The following is a 25,417-nucleotide window of genomic DNA, read 5'->3' on the forward strand; positions in this document are numbered from 1 at the left end:
AAAATAACAAAAATTTTGGAGAATGAAAGTGTAGGGAAAGTAATTGTGGCTGGGGATTTTAATTTAATCAGAGATAAAATAGATAGTACTAACCCCACTCGTTGTGGAGGAGCAAATAAAATGGGGATTTTAAATACGTGGATGCTCAAAGCGTGGTGGATGTGTGGAGAGAGGTCAAAGGAATTGAAAGAGTATATACTTTTTTCTCTAAGATATATAATACATATTCCAGAATTGATTATATTTTTCTTTCTAAAGATTTGCTGAATAACGTGGATAAGGTAGATGTGGGAATTTTTAAAGATTCTGATCATGCAGAAGTTATTGTGGATTTAGATTTTAATTTTGAGAAAAAAAGAAGTTATTGGAGATTTGAGGAGAAACTGTATAAAAATGAAAAGGATAAAAAATGGATACTTAAAAAATTGGAGGAAAGTTGGAGACTAAATGATAATGGGGAGGTTAAATTTGAAATTGTTTGGGATGCGATGAAAGCTGTGTTTAGAGGGGAGAGTATTAAATTATCAAGTAGGAAATATAAAAATTATAAAATTAAAATGGAAAGGGATAAAAATCAGATTAAAGAATTGGAAAATCAATTTTTGCTTACTAAAGAGAAAAAAATTCTTGAGGAGGTTAATATGTTAAGAAATAAAATGATAGAAGAGGATACAGAGTTGGTAAAAAGAAATTTGAGATATTTAAATAGGATTTTTTTTGAATTTAGTAACAGTAACTCTAAGTTATTGGCAAAGATGGCGAAAAATAAAAGAGAGAAGAGAGAAATTGGAGCTTTGATAGATGACAGAGGTATAAGATGTTATAAAAAATTAGAGAAAGATGAAGTGGTTAGAAATTTTTTTCAGAATTTGTATTCAAAGAAACCTGTTAATCGGGGAAAATTGCAAAGTTATTTAGAAAAATATGTGGTGAAAATTGATCAAACATATAAGGAATTGATGGAAGAAGATATAACACAAGATGAGATTAATGGAGTTATACAAAAAATAAAATTAGGGAAAGCTCCAGGTGAGGATGGATTACCTGCTGAGTTTTATAAAGAATTTAAAGAATTAATAATACCAAGATTGCAAAAATTATTTAATGGAATATTACATGGTGGAGAAGTGCCTTCATCATGGAATAGAACGGTGATATCCCTAATTCCTAAGCCAGATAAAGATTTAGAAAGGATTGAGTCCTATCGGCCCATTTCTTTAATTAATCAGGATGCAAAGATATTTACTGCTATTATAAGTAATAGATTAAATAGATTTATAGATAGATATATAAGTTACAATCAAGTAGGTTTCGTGAAGGGCAGATATATGAGTGATATTGTTAGAAGAGTATTAAATATTATAGATGTAGCTGAACATAATGGTGATAAAATTGGTATAGTATCATTGGATATTTTTAAAGCTTTTGATTCCGTACAATGGGAAGCTATTAAAGTAATTGTGGAGGCTTTAGGCTTTGGTAACAAGTTTATACATGTTATTTCAAAATTGTATCAAAAAAGTAGTGCAAGAGTGAAGGTGAATGGAATATTAACTGAAGAGATAAAATTAGAAGCAGGTACGAGACAAGGATGTCCCTTGTCCCCAACATTATTTTTATTGGCTATGGAAATCCTGACAAAAATGATAGAAAAAGATGAAGAATTAGAAGGATATAAGGGATATAAGATAAATTTGTATGATTTTGGATGATACTTTAATTATTTTGAAAAATATAGAGAAAGACCTGAAAAAGATATATAAGCATTTGAAAGAATTTGAGGAAATGACAGGTCTGAAAGTAAATTGGTCAAAATCAGAATTATTGATGGATAATAATGGTAATGAGCACGAGAATATGCAAGAGCAATTTGGGATAAGGATTAAAAATACATTGAAATATTTGGGTATAGTGCTCTCACTCAAGGTTAAAGAATTGAAAAAACTTAATTATGATGTGGTGATGAATGAAATTGAGAAGAAGATAGATAAATATAAAATGTTAAAGTTGTCTTGGTTTGGTAGAATTGCAATGTGTAAGATGATGTTGTTGCCCAAGTTTAACTTTTTATTCGAGATGCTACCGTTAAATTTGACAGAGAAAGATATTGAAGGATATCAGAAAAAATTGGACAAATTTTGCAATGGTGGGAAAAGACCTAGATTAGTGAAGAAAATGTGGTATCAAAATCAAAAGGAAGGTGGATTAGGAATCCCCAAATTATTTAATTATTACTGTGCATATGGTATCCGGATAGTGGTAAAAATACTTAAAGGTGAAGATAATCATTGGAGAGGCTTAGAGTTAAGGGATATAGAGAAATTTGGATCAAGGTGGTTTTTAGATAAAGCAAACTCAAAATGTGTAATTAGAAGTTATTGGTTAAAGGGATTAAGTAAAATGTGGAATAAATTTGTTAAAATTTTAATTCCGGATATAATCTTTTTGGGGAAGACAATTGGAAATTGGCCGATTAAAAATAATATAAGATGTAATGAAGTGATTAAAGATGAAAATATAGAAACTATTAGAGATTGGTTAAAAGTTTTAGAAAATGAAAGGAGGAATAAAGAAATTATTGAAAAATTAGGGTTAAGCTGGTTTGAAAAAATACAGAGAAAAATGGACAAAAAAATTAAGGGAAAACTATTCGATAAATAGATGTGAAACTGAATTTGAATATTTAGTATCTCGGATTATGAAAGATGAAATTGGGCTAAAGGGACTCATTAGCAGGGTTTATAAGATTATAAACTGATGAAAAATTACAAAGAGTGATGAGGACAAATTGGGAAAAAGATCTTAATACTGAAATACCAGAGTCAGATTGGAATGTGAATTGGAATAGTAGAATTATGAGAACCTTATCTATAAGGATTAAAGAGCATAATTATAAAGTTGTTTGGAAATGGTATTTGACTCCAGTAAGATTGTCACAAATGGATAAAAAAATTAGTAAAAAATGTTGGAGATGTGAAATGGAATTGGGGACTTATGAACATATGTGGTATAAATGTGATAAGGTTAAAAAGTTTTGGCAACAATTGGAGAAAATGATATTTGAAATGATGGGGAAAGTAATAACATTGAGAGTGGAAACTGTATTATTGTTGGTAATTAAGGAAATAGAATTAACAAAATATGAAAAAGAATTGATTAGAATTATGATTATAATAGGTAGAATTATAATAGCTAGATATTGGAAACTAGATGTGATTTTTAGAATAGAAGAGTGGAATTCTGAAATGTGGAAATTAGCTTTAAATGATAAAATGACATGTGATATTAAAATTAGAAGTGGTGTGTATAAAGAAGATATTTTCTGGAAGACTTGGAAACCATTTGTGGACTATGCGCTTGGAACATTGGACGCTTCGGTACCTGTACCTCGAGAACGTGGATTTTGGCAATCATGAGGATATATCCGAAGACCCAAATCTTCTTTTTTTTTTTTATGTATAGCACAAGGGTGGAAAATGTATTTTCTTTTTTTGTTTGTAACGTTAAAAATTTATAAAAAAAAATAAAAAAAAAATACTACCCCTACAACTATATACATAGTTAATAAACCTATTATACACTCACAAGTACAATATAGGTTGATATATACATTTCCAGACATTCGTTATTTCTTGTTTTTGGCATTCTTCCTCCTATCATCCCAGTTATAGAATTTACTCCAGACTTCATAGTATCTTGATTCGCTTTTGTCTTTGAGTTCTAAAGTAAATCTGTCGATCTCTGCAGAGTTGTAAATTTTGCTTATTACTTCTTCTTCTGAGGGTATTTCTTTACACTTCCATTTTTGAGCAAATGCTAATATATGCAATGTTAAGTAGATTACATTTTTATCGTATTGGCCATCCACCATGCCCAATAAGAAAAATTCTGGTTTGACCTCTATTTTGACCATTAGCATCTCTTCTAGCCAGCTTCTTATTTGCTGTCAGAATTTTTTAGCTTTTTGGCACTCCCACCACATGTGGTAGTATGATCCTAACTCGATTTCACATTTCCAACAAATTGGAGAATGTTTTTTACTAATTTTTGCCAATCTTCTGGGTGGGAAGTACCATCTGTAAAACATGTTGTACAAGTTTTCTTTCTAAGAGGCTGCCAATATGATTTTGATACTTTTTCCCCACAAATTTTGCCAATTATCCAGATCAATACTGTACCCAAAACATCTATCCCAGATTATCATGGTCTCCTTAACTGGTTTTTCAAATATGTCTTGTTCTAATAGGTACCTGTATAGTTTTCTTATGTCCTTTCCTCCGTATTTAATAAAATTTTATCCAACTCTGATGGTTCTAGTTTTATGCCCGTTTCTTTTTTGTTCTTCATAAATCTAGACTGTATTTGTATATATACCCACAATTCTAATTCAATTTCTTCTTTCTTTAATTTGTTCCTTGATTTCAGTTCCCCTTTCACATTTAATAATTCTTTATATATAACAGCCCCTTCTGTTTTGAGAAGATTAGGATGTGTGAGCATTTCTACCGATATCCAATTAGGAATCTATATAATTGCTTCTTTTGTTTTGTTTTTTTTATATAATTTTTTTTAATTTCCATTTTCCAACATCATATTTATGTACAATCTGTTATCTATCATTAATCATTAATTTTTATTTATTGCTGATTCGGGACTGCCCGACTGCCACTTCCTTTCTTCACAACCTCCCTCTACCCTCTACTACTTTCCCCTCCTTCATCTCCTTCACTTTACTACTTCCTCTCCTCCTTCTCCACTCCTCCCTTCTTCCACCCTTTCTAACCTTCTTATTCCCCTCCTCCTTCTTAACTCTTTCCTACCTACTTTCTTCCCTCCTTCTACTCCTCTCTCCCTTTCTTTCTGAAATGGCAGTCGAGTAGCCCCAATATCATTTCAAATTTTAATTTCATATCTTCAATCATTACTGTACATTAATAACCAATCCATGTATCATTTCCCACCCTCTCCCCCACCCTTCCCCCTCCTCCCCCATCCCCCCCCAGACTTCCCAGAGCAAATACCGGGTATTATGACCAACAATCACAATCTAAAATATACAAAATACACATAAACTCCCACCCCTCTCTAAAACTTTAAATCCCCTCACAATAAAGATAAAGAGATAAGAAAGAGTAATAAAAAAAAGAAAAGAAAAGGAACAATACCAATACAATCTTCCCTTCACATATTACTTCTTCTTACAGTCCATTTTTAAAATTAGTCCATCTTCTCAAATTCAAATTTTCTCCACTTGCATATTCCTTCGAATTTCGTAAGTCCATTTCTTAAATTACAGTCCATCTTCTCAAGCTCAAATTTTCATCACTTATATATTTCTTCAATTGTCATAACATTTAATGTCCAATCTTCCAATATTACTCCATCAGTCAAATATCATTACAAATAAAGTCTCTCAGATACGATATTTCCAACTTAACTTCATAACTTTTGCTGTCTATAAACTTATATCCAAAGCGTATCAATTAAAACGAATAATCATTTAAGTTACATCCACAATATAACAATAAACAATTAACATCATTACATCCACAACATTATCTAAATTCATAAATTTTACTTTCCATCCATCAAAATTAAATAGTATCATCCCATAGGTTTATACCTTACAAATAACAAATAACAAAAATCCTATAATTTATATCCTAAACAAATCAATTCTAGAAATTAACTATAATCATCATATTCATGTTTATTGGACCCGTGTCCCTCCTGGATGGTACTGGCCACACGGGAGGTCACACGAGGCTGGCTCCTGGGAGTTACCAACGCTTGTTTGTTGGAGGGTGTTTTCCCCTCCGCCTTGAAAGAGGCGGTGGTGAGGCCCCTTCTTAAGAAGCCCTCCCTGGACCCGGCTGTATTAACGAACTATTGTCCAGTCTCCAACCTTCGCTTTCTGGTGAAGGTTGTTGAGAGTGTGGTGGCATATCAGCTTCCTCAATACCTGGAGGAAACTGTCTATCTAGACCCGTTCCAGTCCGGTTTCAGACCCGGATACAGCACCGAGACGGCTTTGGTCGCTTTGGTGGATGACCTCTGGAGGGCCCGGGAGAGGGGTTGTTCCTCTGTCCTGGTGCTATTAGATCTCTCGGCGGCTTTTGATACCATCGACCATGGTATCCTGCTGCGCGGTTAGGGGATTGGGGTAGGAGGCACCGTTTATCGGTGGTTCTCCTCCTATCTCTCTGACTGTTTGCAGGACGGTGTTGGCAGGAGGGCAGAGATCGACCCCAGGCGCCTCACTTGTGGGGTGCCTCAGGGTCTGTTCTCTCGCCTCTCCTGTTCAACATCTATATGAACCTCTGGGTGAGGTTATCCAGCGGTTTCGGGTGGATTATCATCTGTCGCTGATGATACCCAGCTGTACATTTCCACCCGAACCACCCCAAGCCGTTGAAGTGATGGGCGGTGTCTTGAGGCCGTCTTGGTCTGGATGGGGAGGAACAGGGTCCGACTCAACCCTTCCAAGACAGAGTGGCTGTGGGTTCCGGCGTCCGGTACAGTCAGCTTACACCATTGCTGACTGTGTGGGGAGGAAGTACTGACCCCAGGGAGGAGTCGCAACAGCGTTCTCCTGGATGATCGGCTGTCCTTAGAGGAACATTTGACAGCCGTCGCCAGGGGAGCATTTTATCAGGTTCACCTGATTCGCCAGTTGTGCCCCTTCCTTGACCGGGATGCCTTACGCACGGTCACTCATGCTCTCGTCACTTCCCGCCTGGACTATTGCAATGCTCTCTACATGGGGCTCCCCTTGAAGAGCACCAGGAGGCTCCAGTTAGTCCAGAATGCGGCCGCGCGGGTGATAGAGGGAGCACCGCATTGCTCCCATATAACACCTATCCTGCACGGCCTACACTGGCTGCCGGTAGCCTTCCGGGTGCAATTCAAGGTTCTGGTCACCATCTTTAAAGCTCTCCATGGCTTAGGACTGGGGTACCTACGAGACCACCTTCTGCCGCCGATAGCCTCCCAACGACCGGTGCGCTCCCACAGAGCGGGCCTCCTCTGGGTGCCATCGACCAAGCAATGTAGGTTGGCGATCCCCAGGGGGAGGGCCTTCTCTGTGGCAGCACCGGCTCTGTGGAACGAGCTTCCTCCAGGGTTACGGCAACTCCCTGACCTCCGGACCTTCAGGCGTGAACTGAAGACTTTATTATTTCAGCGAGCTGGACTAGCCTAAGAATAAAATATTTTAGTCAATTTTAATGGGTTTTAACCGGTTTTTTACCGTTTTAGTGATTTGGCGATTATAATATTTTGTTTTAATTGGGTTTTAAATTGCTTATTTATTATTGTTGTATTTTTAATATGCCTGTGAACCGCCCTGAGTCCTACGGGAGATGGTGCGGTATAAAAGTATATAAATAAATAAATAAATATTCACATCTTAAACATTCCTCCCCTCTCCTATTCTATTTTCCATCATCTTCAAACCAGTTAACTTAGCATCTAACAACAAAGGATTCCCACTTTTTAAAACATTAATATAGAAATGTCTTGCTTTCGTAACTGAATTAAGAAAATACTTTCTACCTCTAAAATTCACTTACAAACCCATTGGAACTTCCCATCTAAAATATATCTGATATTTCTTAAACTCATCCACTAAAAAAGCAAATTCTCTTCTCTTTCTTAACATTTTAGGAGGAATTTCCTTCATCATTTTTATATCTTGTCCCAATATTTGAAATTTATTTTTATAAAAGGCTTGCAAAATTTCATACCTAACCTTTTTAGTTGTAAAATAAATAACCACATCCCTCGGTAATCTATTTCGTCTTGCCCACCAAGAATTAACATGATAAATTCTTTCAATATTAATCTCAAAGTCTTCTGGCTCCACACCCTTTATCTGAGCAAAAGCTTGCGTAAAAATCTCTTTTAAATTTTCCTTCCTACTTTCCTTCAACCCCCTCACCCTTATGGCATATTCCATTAATCTATATTGTAATATTACTCTTTCTTCATCTGCCGTATCTATCTTTGCCTGTATATCTTCCATCTTATTATCTAAGTTCCAATTGTTTTGATTCTTTTGAATTTCCTCTATTTTCCTTTGCAACTCTAAATTAACTTTATTAACTTCTTCCAAACTATCCTCCATCTGAATACAAGACCTTAATATTTGCAAAATTGCATCTTTTACCATTGTCATTTCCCTCTTCTGCTCTTCCACTACTTCCTTAAAATCCAACATCTCTTTCTCTATTTCATCAAATTTTTGATCTCTTTGTGAAAAAAGAGTCTCCAGAAATTCATGTAAAAAATTTCTTAATTCCTCTTTGATGTCTTCTTTTAATTTTCGTAACTGAACTGAAGAAGTTTCAAAGTTTTTAGTGGCTTTTGATACTATTTGCTTAAAAGCCATTTTTAAAAATATATAATGTACCCAGTAACGGGACAAAAAGGGGTTAAAAAGGAAAGACAAAAACTTTTCTTCTAAATCACTATAATCCCAAAGAAGAAGAAAAAATACAAATCATAAAATTCTCATTTCTTCCATTTTTTATTTTTTTTTTGTTTACATTTATACCCCGCCCTTCTCCGAAGACTCAGAGCGGCTTACAAAGTATAAGGCAATAGTCTCATTCTATTTGTTTTTTTTTTTTGTTTTTTTTTACAAAGTCAACTTATTGCCCCCCCAACAATCTGGGTCCTCATTTTACCTACCTTATAAAGGGTGGAAGGCTGAGTCAACCTTGGGCTGGGCTCGAACCTGCAGTAATTGCAGGCTCTGTGTTCTAATAACAGGCTTCTCTATTGCCTGAGCTCTCCCGGCCCTTAGTCAGTATCTTCTTGTATATCTCCTGGTTCCACACTGGCTGTTAATAAGCATTTCCTTAACTTTCGTTTCCAATACACAAATCGCCATTTGCTTGCATTCCACAAAATGCCATTTGCTTTCTTCTCTCCTATCTTCGCAACAAATGTATCCTCTATATGGGACTTGCAATCTTCTTACAAACAAATGCTAGAACTCCAGTTTCTGCTCTATCCACGTTACAATCCATCACAAATCCATTTCTGCTGCGGAGATTGGACGCTACTTTTTTTTCTGCCAAAAGGTAGATGCCCTCCGAGTCTGGAGCTTTTTTCAGGCTTTAGAAGGAGCACTCCCCTCAAGCCTCCAGAAACTTTTCTGGGGCTTCTCCGGGTGGCTCAACTTCAGCCCGAATGCTCATCTCTCCCTCTTTGCCCGAGGGGGAGATTTTCAAGCTGCCGGACAGCTGATTTACGCTGTCCTGGCAGATCTACAGACTACGGGGTTAGCGGTCTAAAAAAGACCCCATCAACGAAGCGGAACCAACAGGAAGTCCCGCTTCTTTTGGTTTTAAGCCAAATATCTAAAAGTGCCCTCCTGATGTAGTGCCTTTGGAAGTACTGGTGGACTTTATGTTTCTCTTCCCAGATGATCGCATGCCACCCTGTTTGGAGATGATGTCCTTCTAATGTCAACAGCCTTCTATTTTTGAGATGTAGCCAATCACATACCCAGACCAAAGCTGCCGTTTGCTGATATTTTTCCCAATCTGTTAGGCCAAATCCCCACCTTTCTTTTGCATCCCTCAATAGTTTTAATTTAATTCTTGTTTTTTGCCATATAAATTTTGCTATAATTCTATTCAAATTTATGAAGCAATCTTTTTTAAGCTGAATTGGTATGCATTGAAACAAATATAATATTTTGGGTAGCACGTTCATCTTAATTGCAGTGATCCTCCCCATAAACGAGAATTGCAATCTTCCCCATCACTCTAAATCAATTTTAATTTGTTCAATCAATCTATCATAATTCTCTTCTTTGAGCGTCATGCATCTTGATGTTAATTGAGTCCCCAGGTATCTAATTTTTTTAACTATGTGAATGTCAATTTTCTCCTCTAATTCTTTCTTTCTTTCTTTCTTTCTTTCTTTCTTTCTTTCTTTCTTTCTTTCTTTCTTTCTTTCTTTCTTTCTTTTTTGCTCCTCTGTCATATTTTTGACTAACATTTTTGTTTTATCCTTATTTATCTTTAGGCCAGCTACCTCCCCTTATTCCTTCAGTAACCCTAGTGGCCAACACCTAACAGCTAATTGAGTGGTTTTAGCCAATCTCAGCTGACTCTGAAAAGCTCAATAGGGTCAGCTCAGATTAGTAACTGGATGGGAAAATATTTCAGGAAATCTCAAGACTGCAGGCTAGTCTGAGGAATAAGCAAGAAATTCCAAAAGGCAACGGTAGAAAAATGTGGGTTAGACAGCCCCACCACCAGATGGATTCGTAACTGGCTGACCAACCGCACTCAAAGTGTAGTCCTCAATGGAACTACACCCACATGGAGGGAAGTATGCAGTGGAGTACCCCAAGGCTTTGTTTTAGGCCCAGTACTCTTCAACATCTTCATCAATGACTTGGACAAGGGGATAGATGGGGAACTCATCAAACTTGCAGATGACACCAAGCTGGCAGGAATAGCCAACCCTCCAGAAGATAGGCTCAAGTTACAGAAGGAGCTTGACAGACTTGAACATTGGGCGCTATCTAACAAAATGAAATTCAACAGTGAAAAAAGTAAGGTTCTACATTTAGGCAAAAAACCCCAAAATGCATAGGTACCTTATATGTGGTAGCTTGCTCAATAGTAGTAACTGTGAGAGGGATCTTGGAGTCCTAGTGGACAACCATTTAGATATGAGTCAGCAGTGTGCAGCAGCTGCTAAAAAAGCCAACACAGTTCTGGGCTGCATAAACAGAGGGATAGAATCAAGATCACGTGAAGTGTTAATACCACTTTATAATGCCTTGGTAAGGCCTCACTTGGAATACTGCATTCAGTTTTGGTTGCCACAATGTAAAAAAGATGCTGAGATTCTAGAAAGAGTGCAGAGAAGAGCAACAAAGAAGATTAGGGGACTGGAGGCTAGAACATATGAAGAACGGTTGCAGGAACTGGGTATGTCTAGTTTAATAAAAAGAAGGACTAGGGGAGACATGATAGCTGTGTTCCAATATCTCCGGGGTTGCCACAAAGAAGAGGGAGTCGTGCTGTTCTCCAAAGCACCTGAGGGTAGATCAAGAAGCAATGAGTGGAAACTAATCAAGGAGAGAAGCAACTTAGAACTAAGGAGAAAGTTCCTGACAGTTAGAACAAATAATCAGTGGAACAACTTGCCTGCAGAAGTTGTAAATGCTCAAACACTGGAAATTTTTAAGAAAATGTTGGATAACCATCTGTCTGAGATGGTGTAGGGCAGCGGTTCTCAACCTGTGGGTCGGGACCCCGTTGGGGGTCGAATGACAATTTGCCAGGGGTCGCCTAAGACCATCGGAAATATGGGAAATATGGGAAGAATCGCGCTCCAATGGTTGACTCCACAAGCCAGCTGCAGGCTCTTCAAATCACTAGCCAAATTCGGCTTCAGGCGCAATGAATTAAAAAAGAGAGAAATCTTTGCTCTGATGTCTCCCTCTCAAGCCAGCTGCAATCGCTAGCCTAATCTGGCTTCAGGCGCAATAAACTTAATAGGGGAGGAGTCTCCGCTTTAATGCCTCCATCCTCAAGGCAATCGCAAGCAGTTCAGATTGCTAGCCAATACAGCTTCAGGCGCAATAAATTCAAAACGAAAATAATTTTATGGTTGGGGTCGCTACATCGTGGGGAATTGTATTAAAGGGGTCGCAGCACTATAAAGGTTGAGAACCACTGGTGTAGGGTTTCCTGCCTGGGCAGGGGGTTGGACTAGAAGGCCTCCAAGGTCCCTTCCAACTCTGTTGTTGTTGTTGTTGTTATTGTTATTATTATTATATTCTATAACTATAATATTAGATTCATAATAGTCTAATATAATTCTAATATTCCTAATGTATCATCTGGGCAGAAAACCATTTTGATCTGATAAAATTTTAAGTCTTTCGGCCATAATCATCATAAAAATTTTGTAGTCTGAATTTAATAGGGATATTGGTCTATAATTTTTAATGTCTGTCAGGTCAGAATTTTCCTTAGGGATCAATGTGATTGTTGCTTCTTTCCAAGAGGTTGGAATTTTTGCCTCACTTAAAACATAATTGTAGGGTTTAACAAGATGGGACTCAGTATTCCCTGGTGGTTCTTGTATATCTCTGGTGGCAACCTATCAGGACCTGGTGCTTTATTTATTTTTTGCTTCTTGCCTCCATTAATTCTAATAATCTTACCTCTTTGTTTACTATCTCCTTGTATTCTATCGGGCCTTTAGGCAATCCTGTTTTCTGAAAATATCGCCAAATTTTATCTTCCCCAATCTTTTCTTTATCTTCATATATTTTTTTAAAGAACTCATACGCTACAGTTTTCTTCTCTTCGTTTTGATACGTTAATTTGCCCTCATCATTATATAATTTGTTAATCCATCTAGTATCCCTCTGTTTCTGCAATCTATATGCTAGCCACTGCCCTGGCTTGTTGCGTTTTCAAAAAAATTCTGTTTAATACCTTTTATTTGCTGCGCTAGCCCCTCTTTTTCAATAATATTTAATTTATGTATAATTTCCCCTATTTGCTGTTTGAACTCTTGTTTATTTGGCTCTTTTTTTAATCCCTTCTCCGCTCTACTCAGTTCTTTCTAAACTTTTTGTTTGTTTATTCTCCTTGGCCATGTACTCTATTGCAACTCCTCTCATGAAAGCTTTTGCAGTATCCCAGATATTTTGGTTATTTGTGTCTTCTTTTTTATTGTCTTGGAAGAATAAACTCATTTGTTCACCCATTCTCAGTTTAAACTTATTTTGGTTTAGGATTGCTTTTTTCAAAGTCTATCTTTTTATTCTTTTTTGTCCTCTCCATTTAATTCCAATAGGGTTGTGGTTTGCCCATGAATTTATATCAATTTTAATTTCTTCAATTTATGAATCCAGTTCTAATGATACCTATGCCATGTGAATTCTAGACCACGTACTATGTCTTCCTGAATAAAAGATATATTGTTTCACTTCTCTATTCCTTTCTCTCCAACTATCTTTAATACCTAACTTCTTCACCATTTGAAAAAAAACATATAGATAGTATTCTTTTAGTACTTTTCTTCTTTTTATCGCTCTTATGGTCCCATTCCCTATCACCTATTGCATTGAAGTCCCAACTATACAAATATTGTCATATTCCAATTCTCCAATCATCTTGTGTAATTTTTTATAAAATATCATTTGGCCCTCATCTGGTGCATATAATCCCACCAAGACAACTTTTTTTCCATTTAATCTTATCTCAATTATTAGTATCCTTCCCTCCTCGTCTTTGCTAATCTGTTTTGCTAAAATTCCTTCTTGGATATGTATTGCAATTCCCTTTTTTTGTTGTGATAGGGTTGTGAACATATTCCCCAGTTTTAATAACTGTCTCTGTGATTCCTTTATATGTGTTTCCTGTAACACGATTATATCTAACTGCATTTTACTCAATTTGTTGACGTAATTTTTTCTCTTTATTGGCGAGTTTAAGCCATTAACATTTACTGATAGAAGTATTATTCCCTCTTGTGCATCTCTGCTTCTGTTTGGATCTTGTCACCCTCATCTGTCTAATTTCATAATCTCATAATCCTAAAAGCTTTAACCAAAAATTTTCTACTATTGACCTCACCCCATTCCTAAGAGGACCATAAGGGGCGTGCATAAGCGCACAAACGTGCCTACCGTTCCTGTCCTATTGTTTTTCTTTTCTTCTTCCTATATATATATATATATATGCTTATACCTCCTTATATTTACTCATATAAGTTTTTATATACTATATAATCTTTTTGTATGATACCTACATATATTGTTGTGACAAAATAAAATAAATAAATAAATAAAAATAAATAAATAAATAAATAAATTTCTGTATATTCTTTGTGCTTGCTTTCATCATATCCTTCTATATCCATTCTTCCTTCCTTTTCATTTCCTCTTTCTTTTGTTGAAGCATCTATCACTTCAAGAGCCTGTTCCTTTAATTCACCTTCTTCTCTTAATTCTCATTCCTCTAATTCATCATCACTGCCAAAATTTTGTCTATAATATTCCTCCGCTTTGTCCACCATATCAAGCCTAAGTCTTTTTTCCTGCCAAGTTACCATAATACCTTCTGGGATCAGCCATCGGAAGTTGATATTTAGACATGTTACTTTGGAAGTCAAGGTCTGGAAGGGCCTTCTCAGTTCTCTCACTCTCCTGGGTATTTGCTTAAGAACCTCCAACTGTCTCCCTCCATACTCCAACAGATTGTCTCTTGTCCTTTGCAAGATTTCATTATGGATTGACTTCTTTTGTTGTTGTTAGTTGTGAAGTCGTATCCGACCCATCGCGACCCCATGGACAAAGTTCCTCCAGGCCTTCCTATCCTCTATCATCCTCTGGAGTCCTTTTAACCTCACCACTACTGCTTCAGTGACTCCATCCAGCCACCTCATTCTCTGTCGTCCCCTTCTCAATCTTTCCCAGCATTAGGTTCTTCTCCAGTGAGTCCTTCCTTCTCATTAGGTGGCCAAAGTATTTCAGTTTCATCTTCAGAATGTGGCCTTCTAAAGAGCAGTCAGGGTTGATCTCCTATAGGACTGACTTGTTTGTTCGCCTTGCAGTCCACGGGACTCGCAGGAGTCTTCTCCAGCACCCTCAATTCTTTGACACTCAGCCTTTCTTATGGTCCCACTTTCACATCCATACATTTCAACTGGGAAAACCAGCTGACTAGACGCACTTTTGTTGGCAGGATGATGTCTCTGCTTTTTAGTACGCTGTCTAGATTTGCCATAGCTTTCCTTCCCAGGAGCAAGTGTCTTTTAATTGTTGGCTGCAGTCCCCATCTGTGGTGATCTTGGAGCCCAGGAAAATAAAATCTGCTATTACCTCCATTTCTTCCCCATCTATCTGCCAGGAATTGAGAGGGCCGGATGCCATGATCTTAGCTTTCTTAATGTTGAGTTTCAAGCCAACTTTTGCACTCTCCTCCTTCATCCGAATCAAGAGGCTTTTTAGTTCCTCTTCACTTTCTGCCATTAAAGTGGTATCATCTGCATATCTGAGATTGTTGATATTTCTCCCGGCAATCTTAATTCCAACTTTTGATTCATCCAGCCCCGCCTTTCTCATGATGTGCTCTGCATATAAGTTAAATAGGCAGGGCAATAGTATACAGCAGTCGTGTCCCCCTCCCCCTCCGACGACCGGGTCTGGGAAGTCTGTATCAAGCGTGGCCACGAAGCCTCTGCAGCTTTGCCAAATTCCTTTCAGATTTCTCAGGGCAGGCAGGAATCCAAGGTGTGACTTCAGCAAACCAGATGAGACTTTGCTTGACTCAAGGAATGCCAAAAAGCAGATCCTTTATATAGGCCATGGGGTGTGGCTCCATGACTCAGCACTTATCCAGGCCTGCCCCCACTGTTCCCTCTAAACTGCGCGCGTGCGCAAATGCGCACTGCTGACACGGTCTCCGCGCACAGAAAATCTGTGCTGCGCAGCTAATCAACGCCTGTCAAATTACGTTGATTAGCTGCGCAGCTAATCAACGTCATTGACAGGCGTCCATTTGTGGCGTGTTTTAGCTAGCCGATTCTAGCTAAAACTTTTAGCTAGAATCGGCTAGCTAAAAGTTTTAGCTAGCCGAATCTGTGCGCAGCTAATCAACGCCTGTCAAATGACGTTGATTAGCTGCGCGCAAATCGCTAGCTAAAACTTTTAGCTAGCCGATTCTAGCTAAAAGTTTTAGCTAGCCGAATCTGTGCGCAGCTAATCAACGTAATTTGACGGGCGTTGATTAGCTGCGCACAAATTCGGCTAGCTAAAACTTTTAGCTAGAATCGGCTAGCTAAAAGTTTTAGCTAGCCGAATCTGTGCTGCGCAGCTAATCAACGTCATTTGACAGGCGTCCATTTGTGGCGTGTTTTAGCTAGCCGAATCTGTGCTGCGCAGCTAATCAACGTCATTGACAGGCGTCCATTTGTGGCGTGTTTTAGCTAGCAGATGTGGCCAATGTGGAGTGAAGATTAATGCTAAGTGCTGTTTATGCTAACCCCTTGTAAGTTGTAATAATGGCAAAACGAACGGGCAGTGGCACATCCCCTCACCAAGCCAAAGTAAAAAAGAAATGCGATTCTTTTAAGATGGAATGGCTGTCGGCGTATGTGCAAACGGAAGAAAAAACTGTGAAACTGGGTGAGATTTTTTCTTTTTCGAGCGAGAAAGGTCTGCTCTGCAAAATATGTTGCGAAGCCAAAATAGCAAGCGAGTTTTCGGAGGGGAAAATGTGGACAGAATGGAAGCTGGACTACCTCAAGCGTCACATTCAGCACCAAAGTCATTTGAAAGCGGTGGGAATTGTAAGAAGATGCAAGATGGGAATGGGGATCGGTACATTGTTGAGGGAGAGCACCAAAGATCGAGAGAAGAGGAACGAGCTGTCACTCGTAAAGAAATCCAACCCCGAGCAAGTTAAAGTTCTCATCGACGATATTCTCCTAGCCATCAACATGAATGCCTCTATGCTGTCGGTTCAACAAATTCACGATCACATGGCAAAGTACGTGAGTATTCCAGAAAGCTGGCGAAGCAAAAATTATGCCTTTGAGTTTGTGAATTCCGTCAATCAAATAGTGCAGAATGAGACGATGTGTAAAGTTAAAAATGCACCTTGGCACACCCTGATCGTAGATGAGAGCACAGACATAACAGTGCACAAAATGCTAGTCCTGTATATTAAATACAGAGAGGAAAACAACGTCAACCATAAAACTGTATTTGGCGGCATCGTCCAGCTGACGGCATGCACCGCTCGGGATATTATGCAGGCAATAACTCAGTTTTACACCAATCATAAACTAGACATGCAGAGAATGGTGATGCTGACCTCCGACGGTGCCTCAGTAATGTTAGGAAAGCACAACAGAGTTGCAGCTTTATTAAAGCAGCAAATACCACATCTAACTGAGCAACACTGTGTAGCCCATAGAGAGGACTTGGGCATTGATGATGCGTGGAAAGGCGTACCTTTGATGCGTGACGTGGAAACTTTTCTTAGAACGGTTTATTCCACTTTCTCTAGATCCACTGTAAAGAGGGGAAAATTGGAAGAGCTAGCAAAGATTCTTGATGAGGATTCGCTGTCATTCAGGCCTCTGAACGAAGTGCGGTGCTGTCGCGGGACAAAGCCGTGAATGCTGTTCTGAGGAACTACACTGTCCTGGAAGAATACTGCAAGAGAGAATCCAGTGATAACAGAGATCCAGTGGCGAATTACTGTTACAAAAAGCTGACCGATTCAAAGTTCAAGTTTACTCTCACTGCTCTAGGAGATGTTTTGGGCGAGCTGGCACAGCTGTGTCTTTCTTTTCAAAAACGCAACCTGATTGTGATGGAGGGGCACTGTTTTGCAAGAGCAAAGATTGAGAAGCTGCGTTCCCAATACTTGACAGGGGAAAAGGATATCAAGTGGAGTGACCGCGTCAAAGAGGCGATGAGGGCCTCGTCAGTTGATGGCAGAGATACCGGCGGTGAGATTATTTGTTTTATTTGTAATCTCTGCGATCACTTGGATGCTCGTTTTCCAAAGGATGAATTAAAGGAGTGGTCTGCATTGGACATTGAGGTATTGAGCTCAGACATCAGTTTTGAGTACGGAGCAGCAGACATTGCCACATTGGCAAAGAAGTATGAGGCCATTCTCCACCAGCCACATTCTGTGGAGGCCAGTAACGGTGAATATGCTGAATTCAAGTACATAATGAGGCAAAAACTGAAACAAGGGTCAATCAGCACATTTTCAGATATGGTGGCTGCAACACTAAAATGTGAGGAGCTGAAACACGTCTCACAGCTTGTGGATATTTGTGCTACATTTCAAGCATCCAGTGCGGATTGTGAAAGAGGATTTAGTTTAATGAATCGGATCAAAACAGCATCCAGAAATCGTCTTGAAGTGGATCATTTGGACCAGCTGATGCGCATAAAGTCAAAGCTGCAAGCAGACGAGGACATCAACCTGGACAATGTGTACAACCATTGGAGATGTGAGAAGGACAGACGGGAAAATTAAGGTGAAATTTAAGTCTTCAATCAGAATGTGCTCATCTAGTGTCACTTATTTACAATTTTCTTTTATGGATATTGATCATTGAACACTGCCACTAGTTTGAGTTGTAAAAATCAAATGAGTGTGTCATATACTGAATTTTGTGGAAAAAGAGTTACTTGACTGTCTCCCAGACCACAGTAGAACAATCTCACCCAGTGCATGGCAGGAGCTTCACACAATGGCTTATGCTCATAATGCAAGTCAGAGCTTTATAATAAAAATGTTAAGTATGTTTTCAAAATCGGGAGTTTAATCTTTAACAAGATTTTTGTAATTTTCATTGTGTAAGTGGGCTAAATCACTTAATTAAAAGTGTTATAACAGAAATGTAAATGCTGTAATTTGATTCTTTTAATAAATCATGTGACTTGAATGGATGCGATGCTGGCATGACCCGCACGTCTGATGTTGCTCACAGTGGTCCAAGGGACCGCTCAGGGAGTTAGTGTGCTTGCTCAGACTCGTGAAAAATTAGAGGGAACATTGCCTGCCCCTCCCTTCCTTCTGCTGACGTCGCCTCTCAGATCTCTGGAAGCGGGGATCCGTCCACTGTGAATTCCCTTCCTCCAGATCTGCTGCCGGCAATTCTAGCACGTGGCTGGCTTTGTGCTCACATGCTGTAGGAATGAGGTTTGTTTGTTCATTCTGTCCAGGCATGGTGCCAGGGTTGGGGGCTGGAGGCATGCCAGGCTGTTCCTCTTCATTATCAGACTCTGAATCGGATAGCAGGCCTGGCAGGAGGAGGGAGGGGCCCAGCTGAGGAGAGGAGGGAGGACAAGGCACAACAACAGCCTTGCCAACTCCTTTCCCAATTTTGAACCAATCAGTGGTTCCGTTTCCCGTTCTCACTGTTGCTTCTTGACCCGCATACAGGTTTCTCAAGAGACAAATAACATGGTTTTGTATGCCGATCACTTTAAGAACTTGTCACAATTTGTTGTGATCCACACAATCAAAGGCTTTAGCATAGTCAATGAAGCAGAAGTAGATGTTTTTCTGGAACTCCCTAGCTTTCTCCATGAGCCAGCGTATGTTGGCAATTTGATCTCTAGTTCCTCTGCCTCTTCAAAATCCTGCTTGTACTTCTGGTAGCTCTCTATCCACATACTGCTGGAGCCTAGCTTGTAGGATTTTAAGCATAACCTTACTTATATGAGTGCAATGGTGCGATAGTTTGAACATTCTTTGGCATTGCCTTTCTTTGGAATTGGAATGTAAACTGACTTTTTCCAATCCTGTGGCCACTGCTGAGTTTTCCAAATTTGCTGACAAATTGAGCATAGCACTTTTACTGAGCAGATTACCTCTAAGCGCATGCGCGAGATGGCGTTCGGCTAGATTCAGCGGGGGGATGGCAAATCTCCCCAATCCAGTTTTTGGTAGGAAATGGGCTTTCTGACAACTTTGCCCCCCTTCACAGTTGGGCGGAACATCGTGCCAGGCCGACGAGGGGTTTTTTAGCCCCCAGGAGGAGTTTCGGCTGGCTGGTTGGGGAGACGAGAATACGACCACCGACTTATCCAGCATGTTTGGGGCGGCGGGCGGCGCTTTTCGTCGTTTTTTCTCTTCGGTGGTAGCGGAGGCGGCAGCATTCGGCACTCGGAGCACCCGAAGAGGATTTTCCCCTGGGGAGCATTTGAAGAGACCCCAAGAGCATATGAAAAGACCCGAAGAGATTGTGCCCTGGAGAGAGAGTGGAGGTGCGGAGGCATTCCCAGCCGGTTGGGGGATGCGGATGCAGGCTCCGCTAGCCGGATTACGGGTGGCGGCCAGCCCCTGGCCGTATTTCGGCAGTGGCAGCGGCAGCACCTGAAGAGAAAAAAGAACACGGTTAGTTGGGGCGAGGCGCGAGCTTGGACTCCAGCCCCCACGGACTTGACGGGGGTGGCGGTCGCCATGTCTGCCACTTTCCGGCGCCAGCAGCAACGATTGTGAACTTCGACGGCGGTAGTGGAGGGGCAGGGGCGCCTTTCCCCCCTGTGGAGTCTCTGGAATCGGCTGAGGCATGTGGAGGTGGCCCCTCCCCGCCGCTTTTGTGTCGGAAGTGATGTGGTGTCGACGGCGTTGATAATAACGACGTCTTTCCCCCCCCGACGGCCTTTTAGTGCCCCCATTTTCTATGTCATCTTTGTCATCATGCATTATTATTCTCCACCTTTTGGATCATCTCCATCTTTGAATCATCTTTGGACCACCTTTCCCCACTCTTGGACCATCACACCCCGTCCCCCGGCTTGAGACCTACCATGTATTATTAGATCTTTGTTTTACCACCTTATTTAAAGACTGGTTTGGGACTGGATTTTGCCATCTCCATATATTCCGGAGATGTATCTGCCAACGCAACTTCGGTGTCTGCGAGATTCCCCCCTCTTGCGGACATGGTCCTCTACGTTATCGAAGGCCTACCTTGATTTTGGAATCCCGAGAGGTGGCATGCGGCTAAGAAGAGGCTTAGGGGTTTTTTTAATATGTGTTTTACTAAATTTTTAAATAAATCATCTATGGGGAGGGAAGGGTTTTTAAAGGGTGGGCTGGGTGGGGGGGGACACCCATGGGGGGTTAGGCTAGTCCCTTTTAGGGTTCCTGATTTGGAGGTTCTTGATGCGGAGGTAGCTGAGGAGGTTAAAACTCAACCATCTATGGGCCTGTCCATTGGCACGGTAAGAGGGAGGGGCAGATATGGTGGAAGCGGGGGCTCATATCATGTTCGGGGAGTACGCTCTCACTGTTTGCGAGCCATTGCGTGCTCCGGGCCCCCATGCTTGCCTCGTTCCCCGAGTGGCCGGAATCCCTGGAACCTGGACCTTCGGCTGATGCTGTGCAATGCCAGGTCTGTCACAAATAAAGCCCCCCTCATAGCTGATCTTATTCAAGAGGGGGGGGCGGACCTGATGGGCATTTCGGAAACCTGGTTGGGCGCAGAAGGGGGGGTTCCCCTTATCGAGATGTGCCCACCAGGTTTCCAGGCATTCCATCAACCGAGGGCCCAGGGTAGGGGTGGGGGGGTAGCGGTTGCCATGTCTGCCACTTTCCGCGCCAGCAGCAACGATTGTGAACTTCGACGGCGGTAGTGGAGGGGCAGGCGCCTTTCCCCTGTGGAGTCTCTGGAATCGGCTGAGGCATGTGGAGGTGGCCTCCCGCCGCTTTTGTGTCGGAGTGATGTGGTGTCGACGGCGTTGATAATAACGACGTCTTTCCCCCCACGGCCTTTTAGTGCCCCATTTTCTATGTCATCTTTGTCATCATGCATTATTATTCTCCACCTTTTGGATCATCTCCATCTTTGAATCATCTTTGGACCACCTTTCCCACTCTTGGACCATCACACCCGTCCCCGGCTTGAGACCTACCATGTATTATTAGATCTTTGTTTTACCACCTTATTTAAAGACTGGTTTGGGACTGGATTTTGCCATCTCCATATATTCGGAGATGTATCTGCCAACGCAACCGGTGTCTGCGAGATTCCCCTCTTGGACATGGTCCTCTCGTTATCGAAGGCCTACCTTGATTTTGGAATCCCGAGAGGTGGCATGCGGCTAAGAAGAGGCTTAGGGTTTTAATATGTGTTTTACTAAATTTTTAAATAAATCATCTATGGGGAGGGAAGGGTTTTTAAAGGGTGGGCTGGGTGGGGGGGGACACCCATGGGGGGTTAGGCTAGTCCCTTTTAGGGTTCCTGATTTGGAGGTTCTTGATGCGGAGGTAGCTGAGGAGGTTAAAACTCAACCATCTATGGGCCTGTCCATTGGCACGGTAAGAGGGAGGGGCAGATATGGTGGAAGCGGGGGCTCATATCATGTTCGGGGAGTACGCTCTCACTGTTTGCGAGCCATTGCGTGCTCCGGGCCCCCATGCTTGCCTCGTTCCCCGAGTGGCCGGAATCCCTGGAACCTGGACCTTCGGCTGATGCTGTGCAATGCCAGGTCTGTCACAAATAAAGCCCCCCTCATAGCTGATCTTATTCAAGAGGGGGGGGCGGACCTGATGGGCATTTCGGAAACCTGGTTGGGCGCAGAAGGGGGGGTTCCCCTTATCGAGATGTGCCCACCAGGTTTCCAGGCATTCCATCAACCGAGGGCCCAGGGTAGGGGTGGGGGGGTAGCGGTTGTTATTCACAAGGGTCTAGAACCGAGGGAGGTCACTGTCCCGCAGATAGCCGGTTTTGAAACCCTTCTGGTAAAGTGGAGCCGTGGGGTACAGGTGGGCATGCTGGTTACGTACCTGGCTCCTTGCTGCGTGGCAGCAGCCCTGCCCGAGTTGTCGGAGATGATAGCCGGGACGGCGGTTGAGACCCCCAGACTTATGGTTATGGGGGATTTCAACTTGCCGTCGGTGGGCGAATCATCGACGGCAGTTCGGGAGTTGACGGCTTCCATGGCGGCCTTGGACCTAACCCAGGTAGTTAATGGTCCCACCCACACTGGGGGTAACACTCTGGACCTGATTTTTGTCTCGGGACAGTGGCTTAATGATCTGGATTTAGGGGAATTAATTGTTAAACCCTTGTCATGGTCAGATCATTTACTCCTTCAGCTAGACTTTCGAACCGCCGCATCCCGCCGCAGGGAGATGGAGCCGGTTCGATGGTTCCATCCCAGGCGCCTGATGGACCCTGAGAGGTTTCTGACGGAGCTTGGGCTGTTTCCTGGGGAATTAGCCCACGGCTTGGTCAAAGAACTGGTGGCCGCCTGGGAGGAGGTGGCCACCGGGGCTTTGGACCGCGTCGTGCCTTTGCAGCCTCTGACCTGGCGCCGAACTCGCCCAGCTCCTTGGTATAACGAGGAGCTGAGAGAGATGAAGCACCGGAAAAGACGCCTAGAGAGTGCCTGGAGGTCCAGCCGCACCGAATCCAACCGAACACTAGTTAGGTCTCATATTCAGACCTATCTAGTGGCGATAAGAACGGCAAAACATAGCTATTTCTCCACTCTTATCGCATCGGCCCAGCTACCCTGTTTAGGGTGACCCGCTCCCTGCTTTTGCAGGAGGCTCGGGAAGACCCCTTGCAGGGACATGCTGAGGATTTTGTACAATATCTGTCCAATAAAATCGCTCGGATCCGGGATGGACTGGACACTGATTGGATAGATTCGGGCGAGGGGACGGGGACGAGTCTTGTCGATATTATCTGGGCTGAGTTTGATCCTGTGACCCCTGATGACATGGACAGGTTGTTGGCTAGGCTGAATCCCACCACATGTTTATTGGACCCATGTCCCTCCTGGTTGGTACTGGCCACACGGGAGGTGACACGAGGCTGGCTCCTAGGAGTTACCAACACTTCTTTGTTGGGGGGCATTTTCCCCACCACCTTGAAAGAGGCAGTGGTGAGGCCCCTCCTCAAGAAGCCTTCCCTGGACCCAGCTGTATTGGCGAACTATTGTCCAGTCTCCAACCTTCGCTTTTTGGTGAAGGTTGTAGAGAGTGTGGTGGCATTTCAGCTTCCCCAATACCTGGAGGAATCTGTCTTTCTAGATCCGTTCCAGTCCGGCTTCAGACCTGGATACAGCACGGAGATGGCTTTGGTCGCATTGGTGGATGACTTCTGGGGGGCTCGGGACAGGGGATGTTCCTCTGTCCTGGTCCTGCTAGATCTCTCGGCGGCTTTTGATACCATCGACCATGGTATCCTGCTGCGGCGGTTGGAGGGATTGGGGGTGGAGGGCACCGTCTATCGGTGGTTCTCCTCCTATCTCTCTGACTGTTCACAGACAGTGTTGGCAGGGGGGCAGAGATCGACCTCTAGGTGCCTCACTTGTGGGGTGCCTCAGGGGTCTGTTCTCTCGCCTCTCCTGTTCAACACCTATATGAAGCCGCTGGGTGAGGTTATCCGCGGTTTCGGGGCAGATTATCATCTGTACGCTGATGATACTCAGCTGTACATTTCCACCCCGAACCACCCCAGCGAAGCTGTCGAGGTGATGGACCGGTGTCTTGAGGCCGTGCGGGTCTGGATGGGGAGGAACAGGCTCCAGCTCAACCCCACCAAGACAGAGTGGCTGTGGGTTCCGGCGTCCCGGTACAGTCAGCTTACGCCTTCGCTGACTGGGGGGGTGAAGTTCTGACCCCCAGGGGAAGGGTGCACAACTTGGGCTTTCTCCTGGACGATCGGCTATCCCTAGAAGAACATCTGACAGCCGTCGCCAGGGGAGCATTTTATCAGGTCCGCCTGATTCTCCAGTTGCGCCCCTTTCTTGACCGGGACTCCTTACACACGGTCACTCACGCCCTCGTTACCTCTTGCTTGGACTATTGTAATACTCTCTACATGGGGCTCCCCTTGAAGAGCACCAGGAGGCTCCAGCTAGTCCAGAATGCGGCTGCGTGGGTAATAGAGGGAGCACCACGTTGCTCCCATATAACACCTATCCTGCGTGGATTACTCCACCATATTACTCCATCAGTCAAATATCATTACAAATAAAGTCTCTCAGATACGATATTTCCAACTTAACTTCATAACTTTTGCTGTCTATAAACTTATATCCAAAGCGTATCAATTAAAACGAATAATCATTTAAGTTACATCCACAATATAACAATAAACAATTAACATCATTACATCCACAACATTATCTAAATTCATAAATTTTACTTTCCATCCATCAAAATTAAATAGTATCATCCCATAGGTTTATACCTTACAAATAACAAATAACAAAAATCCTATAATTTATATCCTAAACAAATCAATTCTAGAAATTAACTATAATCATCATATTCATGTTTATTGGACCCGTGTCCCTCCTGGATGGTACTGGCCACACGGGAGGTCACACGAGGCTGGCTCCTGGGAGTTACCAACGCTTGTTTGTTGGAGGGTGTTTTCCCCTCCGCCTTGAAAGAGGCGGTGGTGAGGCCCCTTCTTAAGAAGCCCTCCCTGGACCCGGCTGTATTAACGAACTATCGTCCAGTCTCCAACCTTCGCTTTCTGGTGAAGGTTGTTGAGAGTGTGGTGGCATATCAGCTTCCTCAATACCTGGAGGAAACTGTCTATCTAGACCCATTCCAGTCCGGTTTCAGACCCGGATACAGCACCGAGACGGCTTTGGTCGCTTTGGTGGATGACCTCTGGAGGGCCCGGGAGAGGGGTTGTTCCTCTGTCCTGGTGCTATTAGATCTCTCGGCGGCTTTTGATACCATCGACCATGGTATCCTGCTGCGGCGGTTAGGGGGATTGGGGGTAGGAGGCACCGTTTATCGGTGGTTCTCCTCCTATCTCTCTGACTGTTTGCAGACGGTGTTGGCAGGAGGGCAGAGATCGACCCCGAGGCGCCTCACTTGTGGGGTGCCTCAGGGGTCTGTTCTCTCGCCTCTCCTGT

General features: G+C 42.2%; 2 protein-coding genes across 6 annotated transcripts in view; both read left to right on the forward strand.

The window, feature by feature from the left end:
• Positions 1–25,417, forward strand: part of POLA1 (DNA polymerase alpha 1, catalytic subunit) — a 606,439-nt gene that overhangs the window by 351,681 nt on the left and 229,341 nt on the right. The window lies entirely within an intron of this gene.
• LOC131199853 (zinc finger protein 862-like) lies at positions 16,013–18,835 on the forward strand. Its single transcript, XM_058186083.1, has 2 exons — positions 16,013–16,538; positions 17,061–18,835. The coding sequence occupies exon 2, from the start codon at positions 17,370–17,372 to the stop codon at positions 18,048–18,050; it is 681 nt and encodes a 226-aa protein (XP_058042066.1). The 5' UTR covers positions 16,013–16,538; positions 17,061–17,369; the 3' UTR covers positions 18,051–18,835.

The sequence above is a fragment of the Ahaetulla prasina genome, chromosome 5 (genome assembly GCF_028640845.1).
Source record: "Ahaetulla prasina isolate Xishuangbanna chromosome 5, ASM2864084v1, whole genome shotgun sequence".
Classification (NCBI taxonomy): domain Eukaryota; kingdom Metazoa; phylum Chordata; class Lepidosauria; order Squamata; family Colubridae; genus Ahaetulla; species Ahaetulla prasina.